This window comes from Suricata suricatta, chromosome 8 (genome assembly GCF_006229205.1).
Source record: "Suricata suricatta isolate VVHF042 chromosome 8, meerkat_22Aug2017_6uvM2_HiC, whole genome shotgun sequence".
NCBI lineage: Eukaryota > Metazoa > Chordata > Mammalia > Carnivora > Herpestidae > Suricata > Suricata suricatta.
Window position 1 is genome coordinate 15,504,708 of NC_043707.1, and position 18,159 is coordinate 15,522,866.

General features: G+C 42.6%; 1 protein-coding gene across 1 annotated transcript in view; it reads right to left on the reverse strand.

Moving 5' to 3' along the window:
• DNAH3 (dynein axonemal heavy chain 3) overlaps positions 1-16,970 on the reverse strand; it is a 156,437-nt gene extending 139,467 nt beyond the window's left edge. Inside the window, exons 1-7 of the mRNA XM_029949934.1 lie at positions 16,938-16,970; positions 12,521-12,625; positions 11,578-11,800; positions 8,346-8,418; positions 7,323-7,497; positions 5,771-5,960; positions 3,915-4,110 (exon numbers count right to left, since the gene is read on the reverse strand). Coding sequence (XP_029805794.1) covers positions 3,915-4,110; positions 5,771-5,960; positions 7,323-7,497; positions 8,346-8,418; positions 11,578-11,800; positions 12,521-12,625; positions 16,938-16,967 — 992 coding nt within the window. The 5' untranslated portion in view covers positions 16,968-16,970. The remainder of the gene's footprint in view (positions 1-3,914; positions 4,111-5,770; positions 5,961-7,322; positions 7,498-8,345; positions 8,419-11,577; positions 11,801-12,520; positions 12,626-16,937) is intronic.
• Between the last annotated feature and the right edge of the window lie 1,189 nt (positions 16,971-18,159).

The following is an 18,159-nucleotide window of genomic DNA, read 5'->3' on the forward strand; positions in this document are numbered from 1 at the left end:
CTGGTGGAGTCTGCTGGATTTTCCATGTAGAGTATCATGTCATCTGCAAAAAGTGAAAGCTTGACTTCTTCTTTGCCAATTCTGATGCCTTTTATTTCCTTTTGTTTTCTGATTGCTGATGCTAGGACTTCCAGCACTATGTTAAACAACAGTGGTGAGAGTGGACACCCCTGTTGTGTTCCTGATCTCAGAGGAAAAGCTCTCAGTTTTTCCCCATTGAGGATAATATTGGCTGAGTCCACAGGAATCTTGCAAAGACTAGATAGATGAGCTAACTGAAAAGGTGTTAGCTGAGCCTTCCTATTTGTCCTTCTCCTGATAACCCATCTGAGGAGTGGGGTTTGGCACCAAACTGGTTATTTGCCTGCCTGGGAACTAGGATATCAAACATACAAATCAAAGTTCTTTACCACAGCAAAGACAGAGAAGACAGCGAAGCACTACCTTCATGATCAAGTGGATTCCACTGAATCCTCAGTGGGGCCCCTGAGTGAGCTACTCAGGACAGCCTGGAGGATCACTTTGGTCTAAATAAACAAAAAACCCCTTCAGACCTATCCCTGATGGCTGGCAGACTCAATAACACATGCACAGCATTCCTTGGCACAGTGCCTCACATAATGCAGGCACGCAGTAAATATTTGTTGAATGAATACATGAATCTCCTTCCACCCTCTCCTGTGAGGCTCTTATCTTCTCCTATTTCTCTTACATCGATGGATGTGTTGCCCTTTACCACACTCCCCAAGGCTTCTTTTAGCTCAGAGGGACACACTATCTCTTCCTGACATCTATTCTGTTCATTTATAAATCACTCTTTTAAACCATCACTGTCTTTTACTTCCTCAATTAGACCTTTACTCACTTCCTTAGCTCATCTCATGTCTTGCTTCTCATTTTCATTATCCACTATAATGACTTCTTGGGCACTTTTCCTCACCCTCCTAAAATCCCACAGCCTACAGTTCTATTCCTCCTTGGTGGAGGTGGTGAACTTGGTCCCAATCTTTTCCGGCCAGTCACAAAGAATCCCTGTTCAGGAAGGACAGACCGAAGGACCCCCCCTTCCCCCACCACACCTTTGATATCCAACCTGAGTATGACCCTTGTCACCATTTGGTAATTATGCTACTTATTTTTAATTCAGTCTTAACAAACTTCTCACAGTGGCTCTTTAGACAACAACCCCATTCGAGCCCCTAAACCCCTTACTCTTTACCAACCACTAGGCGACTTCTTAGAATTTTTAAAATTAAATCACACAGGTCAGAGAAAAGCGGTCTGTAACATTTCCTCAACAAAATATTTCTCATTGTTGATTATTTGGGCGGGGGGGGGGGTTCAGCTGACAAAAATCTTCTAAATGGCTTTGGTTCATGTTTGTCTTTGTTTCCTACATAATCTTTAGGAAACCCCTAAAAGCAGGTGGTAAGAGTTCTTTAGTTTCAGAAGCTATAGGTTCCATAATTTGCCATCTTCACTACATGATCAAAATAAATGCACATGTACATCTTTTTGGCTTTGAGGAGGTGGCAATTTACCATCCCTAAGACTGACCTTTTTTTTTTTTTTGTTAATTTCTAGGTTATTTTTGAGGCCATAAACATGCTTATAATTAAAGCAGCACCTTCATTTATTCAACTGTTATATGCCAAAACTGTTCTAAGGAATTCTTCCAACAACCCCATGAGGCAACTGTTCTTATTTTCATTTTGCATATAAAAAAATAGAGGTCTAGAGAGATTAAGCTCCCCCAAATCACACTGTTTGTTACTGACAGAGTGAGAATCAAAATGTAGGCAGTGTAGTTTTGGAACCCATACTATAGATTATTACTGTATACACTTCTGCCTCATTAGAATATTACTATTTCTTTTCAGAGTCCTGACTGGTACATCCAATACCGAAGAAGGGAATGTGCTTATTTCTTAACATTGGTGGGCTCCAGACTAGCCTGACTTCCCTTTCCATTCCCTCTTAAAATATAGGTAAAACAAGGAATGTGATAAACAAGGAAGTTCTCCAGGTAACAAGCCTCCCTTATGACTGAAGACACTTAGTCTATAGAGCTTCCCAAAACAAAATATCTGAGTTACTGGCAAGTTTAGCCAATCAAAATTAAGTAAACATATTTAATTTAATATGCTTTAATTTTACCTTTAATTTTTATTTTTTAAAGTTTATTTTATTTATTTTGAGAGCAGGGGAGGAGCAGAGAGAAAGAATCCCAAGCAGGTTTCACACTGTTGGCACAGAGCCCGATGCGACCTGAGATCATGACCTAAACCAAAATCAACAATCAGATACAACTGACTGAGTCTCCTTGGCTTCCCTCTCTTCATTTTTAAGTAGGCTTCATGCCCAGCATGGAGCCCAACTCAGCACTCGAACTCACAACCTGATCCGAGATCAAGAGTCAGACACCCAACCAACCAAGTCACCCAGATGCCCCAGCGTCTAATTTTTCTAATAAAGAACTCAGATGGTGGCAGCTTATCATTTCATCATCCTGACCTTCCAGTGGACTCTGGTGGCCTCATTCTCCCACCAGGATTGGCACCTCCCTTGATGGACTCTCCCAAAATGACTGTCTTTCTCTGCAGCTGATGAATGGATAAACTCAACATGGTGTAGCCACAGAATGGAATGAAATACTGATACATGATTCGATGGTGGACAAACCTTGAAAACCTGATGCTGAGCAAAAAGCAGCTAGACACAAAAGGCCCAGATATTCTATGATTCCATCTACATGAAATGTCCAGAATAGGTTAAATCTGTAGAGATGGAAATCAGGTTAGTAGTTGCCAGGGGCTGAGCAGAAGGAATAAGGAGGAGAGTGACTGGATAGGGATATGGCATTTCTTTTTGGAGTGATGAAAATATTCTTAAATGACAGAGTGGTGAGAGTTGTGCAAATGTGTGAGTGCACTGAAAACTACCACACTGTGCACGTAAGAAGGGTGAATTTTATGGTATGTGGATTATATCTCAATTTAGAAAAATGACAGAAAAGAAAAGGGATTCTTGTATCCTCTAAACTCCTCTGCTTCCTGTGGCCACTTCAGTCACTGATGAACATTTTTTTTTAATTTTTAAAGTTTATTTATTTATTTTTGAAAGAGAGAGCACACCAGCTAGGAAGAGGCAGAGACAGGGAGACATAGAGAATTCTGAGCAGGCTTCCCACTGTTAGTACAGAGCCCGATGCAGGGCTTGAACTCATAAACCATGAGATCACGACCTGAGCTGAAATCAAGAATCAGACACTTAACTGAATGAGCCACCAAGGCACTCCACTGATGAACATAATTGAGACCACTGCTAGCCATCCCTGTGCTGGTACTGAGTTACCTAAGGAAGAAGACCCAATCACCCATACATCTCATAGGCTAGAGAGAGACAAACTAGCAAACACACAGTTGTAATTCAGTGTGATACATGTCCTCACAGAGTTAATGGCTCATTCACACTTAATGGGTCAGGCACTGTTCTAAGCACTTTGCGTATATTAATTTATTTATTCCTCCTACCAACCCAACTCAAAGAAGCAGGAACTCTTATTATCCCTAATTTAGAGATCAGGAAAGCAAGACCCAGACAGATGATGTAACACACCCATATTACCCAGGAAGCAGCACAGTGAAGATATGGGCCTGAACAGGCTGGCTCCACGTCTGTGCTCTTTACTGGTACACACCAAGGCTTAGAGACTGGAACTGGGTGTCATGCAAAGAAGGGTACCTTCTCAACTGTGCACGGAGACCTGTCACTTACAGTTCATATGCACTAGGTCTAGGAGTTTTGTCATTTCCTTTTAAGGGCTGGGCTACCCTCACCTCGCTGAATGTAAGGTATCCTCTTACATGGGCAAACAAGAAAGGGAAAGAAAAGGGAGGGGAAGAAATCCTTACTCTGTAAACCACAATTCTTTCAGGCTGAGCATCATGGGATTCACTGTGTGCAGATGTTCCTCATTCCACTTCTTGGCATTCCTGTAGACACTGTGCCAGGGCACCGGGGCCCGGATCACTCTTTGAGGAAACATACGGGGAATATTCTTGATGAAGAGTCTTTTTCTCTCTGTTGGGTCCATGAGGATGTAATCAACTATAACCAACAGAGCAAACACTCTGTTAGTAAGTCAGGCCCTGGAACATTCTGTGCTGTGAGCTGCAGCATTTAGAATGTAAATGAGCTTCTGACCATTTACACAGATAATACCCATTACATTGATAATCCCCCAGGTGTAGCTAAATTGGGGAAGCTCCACTCCGTTGGTTTGTTTTCTCTCTGAAGATATTTCAGGGAGAACAAGGAGTGTATCTTCACAGTCTGGAGCTCAGGACCTGAGGGTGAGCCCTATTAAAATATCTAGCATCATGCATGACAAGGAGCTACTATTTGATGATACTTCATTCATCATTAATTGATTTCTCACACCTAAATAGCCACACGCGCGCACACACACACACATACACACAAATCCATATTACGGTTGATACCAGAATTGGAAATTTAGAAACCAAATATTTCACCTGCTAAGGAAAGAAAGATTAGTAAAAGTTTCACAGAGCAAGACATATTTGAGCTGGAATATGAAGAATGAGTAGGAATTTGCAGACAAGATAGGAAGGGAAGAGCACAGGCCTCAGAAGGAATAGCATGTAATGAAATGCAGTTCTGTGGTTTTTGTAAAACATACTGAAGGATCTAGGAGTTATTTTGTAGCTGAAATATCAGATGCAAGTGGTAGAGTTCAAGGTGATAAGACTGCAGAAGTAGGTTGAAGCTGGAATTTGAAAGACTTTATAGGTTTATCCTTATGAGTTTGGTTCTATCCTAGAGTGGACAATAAGCCATTACCCTGAACCATTAGAAAGTTAATTAGGGAATTAAAAATAACTAGACAACTTGGTAAACACAGCTATTGGCCAGAGGAAATAGGAAGGTGAGGAACTAATATGATCGCCACTCCCCTTTGATGTGTTTTTCACATTAGTCACCATTATTAAATATTTCCCAATAACCTACTGTGTGTATAAGACATGGGCCTAAGGAATGAAGAGAAGCTACAATCAATATGTTCTTCATTGTCAAAGAACTGACAGTCTAATAAGGGAGCCAAGACCCATGAGAAAAGACAATGCCAATGTGAAATGACAGAGGAGAAATAATGACCCAGAGACAGTCCAAAACAGGATGAGTTAAAAATACAGACAAGAAGTGCTGTGCATGCAGAGGGTGGAGGGACCACTGCAGGCTGCCAAGAGAAAAAAGTACCAAAGAGGTAGGTCTTGAACTAGATTTTAAAACCTGAGTAAACCCTTGCTAGTCCTAGTGTTGCTCAGAGGTGAGTAAGCATCCATATCTCCTGGGAACTTGTTAGAAATGCAGACCTTTAGGCCCTACCCTAGATCTACCAAATTGGAATCTGCATTTTTTTGAGGTGGGGGCAGGGGGACTCTAAGCTGTCAGCACAGAGCGCAGTGTGGGGCTCAAACTCACAAACTGTGAGATCATGACCTGAGCTGAAAGTGGATGCTTAACCAATTGAGCCACCCAGACTCTGCATTTTTTTTACAAGATCCCCAGGTTATATGGGTGCACATCAAAATACAGGAAGTGCTAGCGTAGACATTAGTGATGTGGGGAAGAGCATCTGAAAGAAGATGCTTTGGCATTTTCGGGGAAACCAGAGGGTGGACTGATAGAAAAAGACAGTGGCCTCCACATGGGAGCCCCCTGAACCATTTACGCTCAGCCTTACCAATGCTTTTCATGAGGCTACTGTAGTAGTCCTTTTCCTTCTCCTTCACCAGCGTCATCATCAGGGGTTCCAGGAAAGGACTTGTCAGCAGTGTGTTAGAAATCAGCTTTGAAATCCGAAACATCACTTCATCCTCCTCGGGGGCAATCATATCTTTTCGGATGCCATTGGTCAAATAGTAATAGTACCTCTTCCATAAGCAAACCACAGCAGGACAGTGACTATGATTGGTTAACTGTGCCCATCTGCCCATACCCGTCAGCCTCCAAGGGGCCCTTTTCACACAGCACCCATCCCCACCCTTCACTCGCTACAATCAGGCTTTCTGGGACCATCACTCTCTGTAGTGTGATGGCAGGCAAGTTTTTCCATGACTCTGGAGGACTGAACCAGAGCCAGAGATTTTGGTGGGGTATAAGGAAAAACTTGTCAAATGCCATCCAGACAGGAGCAGTGGAATGACTATTGAGGCCAGGACAGGCAGCCCATCTGGTGAACTTTAAGAAGATAATTAACAAGCTTCTCAAATGGACCAGGTAATTCACTGTCTCTGACAACAATGGTGGTCTACAAAGCACTTTGATACTGTGGCTTGTTGCGGCCAGTGAGAGGAAGTTCCCCAAATCCAGGGGAAACTTAATAGTTCTAATCCAACCATGGACTTCTGAGTTTAGGGAAGCAACAAACTAAATAAAAATGGTCAATGTGACCTGGTTGACTTCACAAAGTTTGTTTAGGGCTCTAAGCTGCCAGATGGCTGAATAGCTCCAGAAACAAATACTTTAAGATGTGTTAAAAGCACAAAGTGCAGGAAATAAGCTTTGAGCTTTAGTGACAACTGTCTGTGGTCAGAAGAGGCTGCACTCACCTTCCTCCAACCTTAATGGAAGCTGCTTATAGAGAAGAAACTTCCAAATACCAGATGCATTGGCATATACTTATACTTTTGGTATTTCAGTATAATTTTAAAAGTCATTTATTGTATATCTGAAATTGCAATTTAACTGGGTGTCCTGTTTTTTGTTTTATTTTTCAAAATATGGCAACTCTAGCTTATGGGTCACCATTTTGCAACTTATGGTTTTTTTTTAAGTTTATTTATTTTGAGAGAGAGAGAGAGCATGCGGGGGGGCGGGGGGGGGAAGAAAGGGAGAGAGAGAATCCCAAGCAGGCTCCCTGCTATCAGTGCAGACCCCGAGGCAGGGTTTAATTTCAAGAACCGTGAGATCATGACCTGAGCTGAATGGAGAGTCAAATGCTTAACTGACTGAGCCATCTAGGTATCCCACAACGTTTGTTCTATAAGGACCCAAAGGTTTCTAAGATCTACTAAAACAATTCTCACATACACACACACACACACACACACACACACACACACACACACACACACACACACACATACCCTTATTCAGTAGTGTCATGGAGTCTGGACTTTGATATTTTTAAAACATTCCCTGGGTGATTCTGCTGTTCTTCTTGAGTGTAAAATCACTGAGTTGCCACAAGTAGTACTTAGCAAATTGAGAGAAAGGAAGCAATAAAAACATACCTCTAAGTCTGATTCAGATGGTTGGGTTTCTTTACCTTCTATTTCCATCTCCTGCTGTAACATCACACCAATCTGTTCTCCTGGGCTCATTGGTCTGCTTCCTGGCAGGGTCAAAGATGTCACTACATCCTTCTTTATGGGGGGTAAGGCTGAGATATTGCAGGCCAGCCTGGTCCTGAAAAGTAGACACATCCCTTGGTTCTCTGCAGAGGGGTTCTATCTCAGGCCTACTGTCTCCAAGCCGGTGAGTGTCGTTCTGTAATGGAAGCCCCTCTCCCCGGTGTCATCTAACAGCATGGATACACACTGCAGTGACAGCCTCTAAGCATGAACACCCCATAGGTATGCTAGCATTGGTTTTGCTCAGGTGGTAAACTTATTTTTATTTTTTTCATTAAAATTTTTTAATGTTTATTCATTTTTGAGAGAAAGAGAGAGACAGACTGTAATCAGGGGAAGGGCAGAGAGAGAGGGAGAGACAGAATCCAAGGCAGGCTCCAGGCTCTGAGCTATCAGCATAGAGCCTGATGCAGGGCTCGATTCCATGACCCTGGGATCATGATCGGAGCTGAAATCAAGAGTTGGAAGCTCAACCAGCAGCCACTCAGGTACCCCTGCTCAGTTGGTTACTTTAGTTTTAGTTGGAGCTTTAAAAAATTGGGTTAAAAGGGAGTGCCTGGGTGGCTCAGTCAGTTGAATGTCTGACTTCGGCTCAGGTCATGATCTCATGGCTCATGAGATCGAGCCCCATGTCAGGCTGTGTTGACAGCTCAGAGCCTGGAACCTGCTTCGGATTCTGTGTCTCTGTCTCTCTCTGCCCCTCTCCCACTTGTGCTCTGTCTCTCTGCTCTCAAAAGTAAATAAACATTTAAAAAATTAGTTAAGAGGATTGGGGAAAAAATGCATGAGTTACTTGGAGTCTGAGAATGCTCGGAAGAAGAAGAGCATGGCTTTAATGAGACCACAGCCTTCTTCAGCTCAGCCAAGTGTCCTGCAATCCCCTGCACCAACAGGGATACTAACCTGGTAGGATCCTCTTTGCCTCTAGAAGAAAACTTCCTTTTCTTCTTGTTGGGTTCTGATGAGCAGTTAGTTGCTAGAATAGTGGAGAAGAAACACATCAGGGCCATCCTCTGTCCACAGGGACATGAGTCTCAGGACAGTCCCAGAGCATACTGAGGGGAGTAGACTCAGTGCAATAGGGATGAGGCAGGAGATGGGCCACCTGGTTCTACATGCAAAACTAATCACCTGTGTGACTCTGAAGCAGTGATTTCATCACTCCAGGCCTCAGTTTCCCCAACTATAAAATAGAGATGCACATACCTTCTATTCACCAAGTATTAATAGTAATTCTATTACCAAGTATTAATAACCAACCTACTCAATTCACTCCCTGATCCTGTATGCCCTATTTTCTAAACATTGGAAATTACTGTTTAATATTTCTAAGTAGGTGCAGACTTTTAAACATGGCATATTTATTTGAAAGGAAATATTATATGATTATCACAAATAGAAAAACTGGTATCTTGTACACTAAATACAACATAACTACAAATGAATCCAACAGTTGATATAAAACTGTATTATTAAGCTTTAACTAGATACTGTTACTTGCTTAGGTCTCCAGTCTAGAGAAATTAACAAGTAATAGAGAAATGTTAGACATTATACCAAATTGACATTTTGAGGGGCACCTGGGTGGCTCAGTCGGTTAAGCATCTGACTGTTGATTTTGGCTAAGGTCACAATCTCACAGTTCATGAGATAGAGCCCCACATCAAGACCCGAGTCAGGCTCTGAGCTGACAGCAGAGAGCCTACTTGGGATTCCCTCTCTCCATCTTTCTCTGCCTCTCATCCTGCTCATGTTCTGTCTCTCAAAATAAATAAATGAGTTAGGTTCAAAGCATAAAGCCAGTACTGAAGCAAGGCTGCCCTACCCATGAAGGTAGCACTGCCATGCAGATAAAGCACAAGGATCCTCAATTCCTATGGTGGTCAGAGATAACAGAGAAAACCCAATAATAAGTAGGCCAAGCTTCACACAGCCTCAGGGACCACATCTACAAGATCCCAAATATCACCTTAGGATGGGAGTCCAAGCTACCAGTATAAGGTGAGGTGCTAATTTGGGGTCCTAAGAGGCCAGATGAAGGCATAAGAATAAAAAAGTCAGATTAAGAAGTATGTGTCAAAAAGGCACACTGATTACATTATAAGTGAAAACAAGCAAAATTAATGAATGGTGACAAAAATCAGAAAACAGTTTCCCTAGAATGGGATGGCATTGGGTAGTGAAAAGAACTCATTGGAAATAAGCACAATAGAGCTTTCTCTAGTGATGGAAATGCCCTGTATCCTGTTTGCGTAGTGGCTACATGGTATAAACAACTGTCAGTGCTCACTGAAGTGAACACTTAAGATATATGCACCTTATTGTATGTAAACTATACCTCAATAAAAACAATGGGAGGGATGCATGTCGCAAGAAGGGAGAAAACTCTTAATAGAGGCCCGCAGATTAAAATCCCAGAATATCTGAGAAAAACCAATACAAAGAAAGACAGCTAATAAACTCAACAATCAAGCGATAGTTTCACAAAGTAAAAATAATACAGCAATACAAACATTGCTCCAAAATAAATGTTTAAGATCCTCCCAGGAATATTGAAAGAGGTAAGTCTATAAGAGGAAGATGACAGACTGGCAGGAGTGACATCTGTAACTAGAATCAATCCGAAAATCTGAAAATGAGGGGCACCAGTGTGGTTCAGCCAATCAAGTGTCTGAGGAGGGCCTGGGTGGCTCAGTCGGTTAAGAGTCTAACTTCGGTTCAGGTCCTGAGCTCACAGTTCATAGGTTAGAACTCCGCCATCAGGCTCTGTGCTGACAGCTAGCTTAGAGCCTGGAGCCTGTCTTCAGATTCTGTATGTCCCTCCCTCTCTGACTTTCCCCTGCTCGTGCTGTCTCTATGTTTCAAAAATAAATAAAAAACATTAAAAAAATTAAGTGTCCTACTCTTGATTTTAGGTCAGATCACAGTCTCATGGTTGGTAGGATCTAGCCCCATTTTGGAGCTCCACACTGGCAGCATGCGAAGCCTTTCACATGCGTGAGACCTGTCCCTCTTTCTCTCTCTGCCCATCCTGTGCTTGCACCTGTACTCTCTAATATAAATATAAACATTACAATTTTTTAATTAAAAAAAGAAAATCTGAAAATGAAAAGACTTAGTCATGAAAATAAAAAAAGTTCATTAGACACGATAAACTCAGGGCTCAACACAGTTGAACAAATTACTGAATTAGAAGAAACATCTGAGGAACTCACCCAGATCCAGCACAGAGAGAAAAATGAAAAATATGAAAATAAGTTTGAGACAGAGGGCAGACTGAGAGGCTCCAACACACATGTAACAGGAATTACCGAAGGATAAGGAGACTTATGTGTGCCGAGTATTCGATAAGTTAATACATATAAAGTACTGTGGTAAACAGCTTCCAAAATGGTCCCCAATGATCTTCACCTCCTGGCATCATGGCCTTGTGTGATCCTTGTGGGTGTGGGCTAGACCTGGTAACTCACTTCTAACAAACAGAATACAGCAAAAGTGGTAGGCTGTCACTTGCAAAATTAAATTCCAAAAAGACTGTGGTTTCTGTCTTTTTGGTTCTTTTCTCTCTCTTGCTCTCTCCCTTGTTCCCTCTGAGGGAAGCCAGAGCCATAATGTGCACTGCCCTCTGGAAAGGTTCATGGGGCAGGAAACTGATGTCTATGACCAAGAGCCAGCAAAAACCTGAGGAAATGAATGAGCTTGGAAGAGGATCCGGCCCTAAGTGCCCTGAGATCACTGTGGGGCTGGCTGGTATCTTGACTTCACGCTTGTGAGAGACTTTGAGCCAGAACCATTCAGTTAAGCCATGCTCAGATTCTTGATCCATAGACGTTGTGAGATAATAAATGGTGTGGTTGTTTTAAATCATTAAGTTTTGGGAATAATTTGGTAGGCAGCAATTAACACAAGTACACAGAATAGTGTTCGGTGTGTGGTAAATGTAAGGGACATGGCATACAGCAAATGTAATGTTAGCTATTATAATTATTCTCATGTCATGGATGAGGAGACTGAGGCTCTATGAGGTTATCCAAGGTTAGCTGCAGCAAGCAATGAAGCCATAACTAGAACCCAGGACTAAAAATCCTACTCCAAAGCCCCATTCAGAGCTGGTATAGCACACTGTTACAATTACCTAATGGTAGCCTCTTTACAGTCCTTTCCCTAGGGATATTGATGGTGACTGGCTGGTAAAACTTCGGCAGGTCCTTCAGCATCAGGTCCTGGGCCATCAAGGAGTAGTTGTTGGCAATGGAGTCGCTGGGTCCACGGTAGTGGTGCTGCTCTTTGAAGGGTGCAGCCAGGGTCCATGATGTGCGTTGCATCAAGGGGGGATAAAAGCTGTGTGACGTGATGGTCTACAAGGAAAGAAACAGTACGACAAGGTGATGGACATCTCTTGGAGGAGCTTAAGTTCCACTCACATGGAGACTCAGAGAGTCCCACGTGTCTTACGCTGTTTCTACTTTCTGCAAACTCCATCATATGCTTCCTGGATGGTCACCAGTTTCACTTCTCTGACCACCATGCACATGATTTCTAATGTCAAGGACAACAGCTGGCTTTCAATAAGCAATATGTTTGTGAGTCAGGTGATTTACTTCTATTATCTTTATTCTTTTTTTTTAATGTTTTTTATTTATTTTTGAGAGACAGAGAGAGCGTCAGCAGGGGAAGGTCAGAGAGAGAGGAAGATACAGAATCGGAAGCAGGCTCCAGGCTCTGAACTAGCTGTCAGCACAGAGCTCGATGCAGGGCTTGAACCCACAAACTGTGAGATCACGACCTGAGCCGAAGCTTAACTGACTGAGCCCCCCAGACGCCCCCTTTGTCTTTATTATTAATGGACATGACTATAAAGTAGAAATAATTATCCTACTATTTTTTATAACAGAAGATGCAGAAGTTCAGAAAATCTCAAATACAGCAGGGAAGTGAGAAGGCTGGCTCTTTCCCCCCACACTACTGTAGCCTTTTCTGGTGGCAGAGGTGACCAAAGATGTTGATCCCACTTATCAAGTCTAGCTTTTTGTCTCCCCACTAATACCAATAGAAGAGCAGCGGTCAGGAAAACATACCTGATAGAGCACAGATGGTTCCTCGTTTGCAGATGCAGGCAGAGGGGGCAGCTCTGGCTGCCCCTGGGAGTGGCTCATGTGATGTATCGAGTCCCTTTCAGTGATCTGTGGGAAATGGGAACAAAGCTGCTCTTCAGGAATTAGGAAAGATTTCCAAGCCTCTAGGTTGGCAAGGAGCAAAAAGATCCCTGAGAGAAGGTTTAGGGATGGAGTTCTGCCCACTAAACACCTTTCTCACCCCCATCCATGGTGTAGGTTTCATTTTTGAATCAGTGGTGTCTCTCCTCCAGCGTCTTCTCCTTGGTCACCCATCAATGAGCAAATTTAGATAATTTTCCCCTCAGGGAAGACCCTGAATTCTGAGATGTTACCCTATCCTGGGTTGTGAGTAACAGGGTTAACTTAAAAAAATAGACCCTTGCATTTCACAAAAACACAATTTCAAATAGTAATTTGCTTATGTGGCAGCATTGTACTTTCTGTGTGTTTAACATACACATGAGCCACTCTCTGTGCTGCCTGTGAAAAGCAAAATATCACTTAAACAGTGTGGGTGTCTGAGTCCACCATTCCATTCAGTGAGGGTGAACCTCAGGTAGGGGTGAATTTGTGGCTCATGTGATGTATCGAGTCCCGCGGCCACTCTCAGTTCCCAAGTACCTCTCCTGAACAGAGCTGAAAGTGACAGCAGTGTTGAACAACTCTGTGTATGTTTCTGTCCTAGGACCCAGCCCCTATGTGCACAACAATTACTTTTCTGGGGTTGTGATGGAGAAGGTGCGATTTGTTCCAATACTCAAGGAAAACTGCAGGCTGGACTTATTGAGACATGCTGCTGTACAGCATTTTAAAGACAAGTTTAAGGGACTTTCAAGGGCAATTTTGACTCTCTATGATTTTTCAGCTTACACAATGAATGACCTTGGACTAAACTGTGTAAGATGAGATATTACTGGATTGATTTGATTTACTTGAGTCAGCAAATTATGTCATGCAGGGGAACTGGCAGGGGGTAAGCAGATAGGAGGTATATGAATCAGATGTTAGCCACCCTCATGCCCTAACCAACTGCTCATTGATGACTCAACCTCATAAAATAATAACAATAATAACACCACTATAATTATTCCAAATTTTTATGTGCTAGGCACTGTATAACCTTATGAGAGTTTTTGATATCCATGTTTGACCTGAAGAAACTAAAGCTCAGAGAATATAAGTAATGCATCCTAGCCACACAGAGGTGCTTTTAAATACACACGGCTCTGGGGGCACTTGGGTGCTCAGTCGATTAAGAATCTGACTTCCGCTCAGTTCATGATCTCCTGGTTTGTGAATTCAAGCCCCTTGTCAGGCTCTGTTCTGACAGCTCAGAGCCTGAAGCCTACTTTAGATTCTGTGTCTCCCTCTCTCTGCCCCTCCCCTGCTTACCCTGTCTCTCTCTCTCTCAAAAATAAACATTAAAAAATATTTTAAATACACACAACTCTGCATCCCAACACATTGGAAACAGCAAGTATCTCTAAAAGGGCAAATTACTTTAGGAAGCTGTTGATCTTAAAATGGAATAAAAATATGTAAACCAATAAACAAAGATGCACATCAAGCCTTAGATCTTTAAAAACATACAACAGGCCCACTGGTCTAATGGCCTAATCTAGTTATTCTCAAAAATTGTGCACATTACACTCACCAACAGAACTCTATTAAAAATAGGGATGCTTGGGCTCCAACTTAAATAAGAGGAGTTTGAGATCAGCAGACTTTGCCATTTTTAGAGAACTCACTTTGTTGAGCTCAATAATTGTGTCTATCTGTGTTTTTTTTAATGTTTATTTATTTGAGAGAGAGAGACAGGATGCAAATGGGGAAGGAGCAGAGAGAGAGGGAGACACAGAATCTGATACAGCTCCAGGCTCTGAACTGTCAGCCCAAAGCCTGATGCGGGGCTTGAACCCACAAGCTGCAAGATCATGACCCAAGCCAAAGTCAGATGCTTAACCAACTGAGCCACCCACGCATCCCTGTCTCTCTGTTCTTGACCCCCATTTCAAGGATCTAAGAATTGATAAATTATCTCCAAGATGACTTTTTGCTACTGAAATTATTATCAGATCTGCACCAATCAGTTGAACAAAAGGAGAGAACTCCAGCATCAGCCTGAAAGGAAGCTGGTCGCCCAAAGTGGGTACCACAACATCCGAGGTAGATTCTGGCAGCTGTACTTTCAGTGCTATGAAATCATTCATGATTTCCATCAGGATACCAGATGTACAGCATGTAATGATTGGTAAGTTATGGCTGGCTGTTTTTGTCTTTGCAAGCAAGAAAGTTTTATGGTCCATGGAAATCTTTCCCTTGGCCTAGCTTTTAAATCTGTTTCAAATAAAAATCTTCATTAAAGGAGCAACAAGCAAACACCACGAGTTTCAGACATCTTAAGTTACAACAAAAATGGGAATAAGTAGTTAAACTAAAAAACCCTGAACTTTTGCAGTCAAGGAGGTTGTTAACATTATTCAGGAGGTGTCTTGCTTCTGCTAGTGGTTGGGATAAACCTGATGTCAGCTTTGACAACAATTGGGAAGTTATTTCCCCTACCAAAATAAGTAGGGCACAGCCCTAGTGGACACAATCGGCTCTTCTCCAATTCCAGTCCATGCTATACAGTCACCTGAGCCCACCCAGTCGCTGGCTCCAGGAAGGGCATGTGACATAAGTTTGGCCAATCGGGGTTCTCCACCTCCTGCACACAGTTCTTGGCTCAGGGACAAGCATGTGACCTAAGCTGGGCTGATCAATCTTCCCTGACAGTTTCACTAGACCTATTGAGAGAAAGGCACTCTCAAACAAACATCTTTGCCTTATGTGGAGATAAAGTTTTCCTTAGAATAGTGCCAACATAGAAGGAACCAAGACTCCCCAGAAGGCAAAAGATAGACTCCCATAGACTCCCAATGACATGGGCTGGACTCCCAGATCCCATTTGGACTTGAGCTAGATTGGATTATATTTAAGCTCCTTCATACTGAGAGATGTTCATCCAAGGGGCAGACACAGAGGCAGCTGAATCATTGTACAAAGACATAAGCCATTCTTTGGAGAATAAAGAAAGCGAAACACTTTGCAGAAAGCAAGCCAACATTAAAAATTTTACAGACCATAATAGAAACAGAACCTCTGAAGAACAAATTAAATTTGAGCTTGTTCATAGGCATAGACTAAGACTTATACCAACAGAGCCATAAATACCAAGAGCAGAAAACACCTCAAAGCATGGGACAGGAACACATACACAGTATCAATAGATCTAGAAATCAATTCCAGAACAGAACAAAGAGACTTTTCTTGACCATACCCAAGAATTCTCTGTGCCATCTTGAAGGAGAAAGAGATACTGATTTTTGTAAGAACTGCAGTATGCAAAATGGTTTGTTAAAAATGTTAATGTTTAACTGTTCTCTCTAGTAAATTGCTGGGAGTTTCATTTCAGGGGATGGGCTCATCCATTATCAACAAATCCACTTTAATTTCATAAAGTTTCAATTTAAAATGCTCCCCTGGGTTGGGGCACCTGGGTAGCTCATTCGGTTAAGTGTCCAACTCAGATTTAATCACCTTAAGTGAGGGCATGATCTCACTGCTCAGAAGTCTGAGCCCCACATTGGCCTCTGTGTTGACAGCTCAGAGCCTGGGGTCTATTTCAAATTCTGTCTGTCTTTCTCTCTCTTTCCACCCTCCGTCCCACTTCCCTGCTCACGCTCTCCCCCTCTGTCTCCCTCTATCTCTCAAAAAAATAAACATTAAAATGCTCCTCTGAGCACTTTAGTGTATAGCAACCTAGTGGATTTTGGCTTTGAAAACCAAGATTCTGACATCTAGATGGGTTAACACTACTACTTTCAGAAGGATGATTTCTGACTACACATGATGTTTGTATGTTCTTCCTGGAGGCTGTTCTCAAATGCTCACCTGAGGAACTGTTACAGCAGAATCGCTCAATTCTTAAAAATACAGATTCCGGGACCCCACTCCAAGTCTTCTGGATCAAAACCTTTGGGAGTGAGGCCAAGTCTCTATGTTTTCAAGATGCTCTCTAGGATATTCTAATGTACACCTGGGAACTGCTAGATGCAATATATAGTCTAAAGGCCTCAGAAGGTAAGGGAAAGGAACAACAGGTATTCCTGAAATTTTCACAGCAAAATCTGAGGATGTCCAAAAGCCTAATTCACCAAAAGGCATGCTTCAAAGGACAAAGCATAAAACTGTTAACAGAGTTGCTCAGTCAAGGGGATCTAACATGGCAATTAGTCTATGATGGAACCATCCCCTTCCTGCTCAATCCCAAATTCCCTACATGTTGAAAATACAGGTTTAAAAGAAAAAAAAAATACACCTTGAAATTCACACCTACCTTCTGAGATGAGCAACCCATGTCACTCATGTTGTTGATTCTAGTTAAATCTATTACAAAATGAATAAAGAGCTCTCAGTTTCTCTAGGGATGATCCTCTCGTGCCAGTGGCTCTGAAATTCACGCTTGCTTATAGCATAATGGGGATGACACAGAAAATGGAACTTTCTAAATGTTCTGAAAGCTCTGTTCACAGAGCTCCCTCTCTGAGGTCATAGACTTAGGCCCCCTGAGGAGTTCCCTGGTAGGAGAAGAAAGAAAGGGAAGCTAGAGAATGAAGAAGGGAGAGCATTGGGGTCTTGCTGGGCTTTTCTGCTGTGGTTGCAATGCCTCCTGCTCTGGCTACTCTTGGCGTCCACTGAGCAGCTCCTCTCTTGGGACTTTTCTGGGAACACAGAAAAGTTTCCTCCGAGTTTGCTGTGGAGGAAAAATGGAAGCAGAATTACATGTCAATGCAGAAAAGAGGGAAGAAACACCGCCACTAAACAATACCCTACCAGCTGGAACTCCTCTCTCCTCTTCTCTGGGCTGTTTTAACATTGAAGGTGCCTGTGCCCAGACCTTGGGGCCTGTAACCAGGCTTCAGCGTCTGTTGCTAAGGAAGGAGGGGCCTCAGCAGTGCCTAGATACAAGACTGAGCTTGACTCAGCTGGTGTTTGGAGGCCTGGCTGGGCAGCAGAAATTGGTGGCTACAGAAGGGAAGATGGGAGGGTGTTTAGCAATGATCCGGGAATGCATAAGTGAGTGGCAATAAAGGACTACGCCTTTGGTAAAGTCTAAATGTCTGTAGCAAAGCATGGTGGTTAAATTCTCTGGCTGGACCTGGCTGGTTTCAGATCTGTCCTTCCCATTAATTAGCGTTGTGGCTTGAGGAAGTTGCTTAATCTCTCTAAAGGTCCTTTTTAAATGTAAAATAGCAACACATCTGAGTACCTACCTCACGGAGCAGGTTTGAAGGTTTAATGAGATAATGTACGTAAAGCAAAATGCACAGAGCTGGAGGATGACCAACTCATCCCAGTTTGCCTGCAACTTTCTGAGTTTTAACACTCCAAGTCTGCCTCCCAGGAACCTCCTCAGTCCTAGGCAGTGGGATGGTTTGGTCACCTGATATAGGAGGCACTCTATAGATGTTGTGGCTAACATAATTCTTACTATAAACACAGAAACACACATATACATACTCATATAGATGTATACTTGTGTACCCAGGCTACAATAT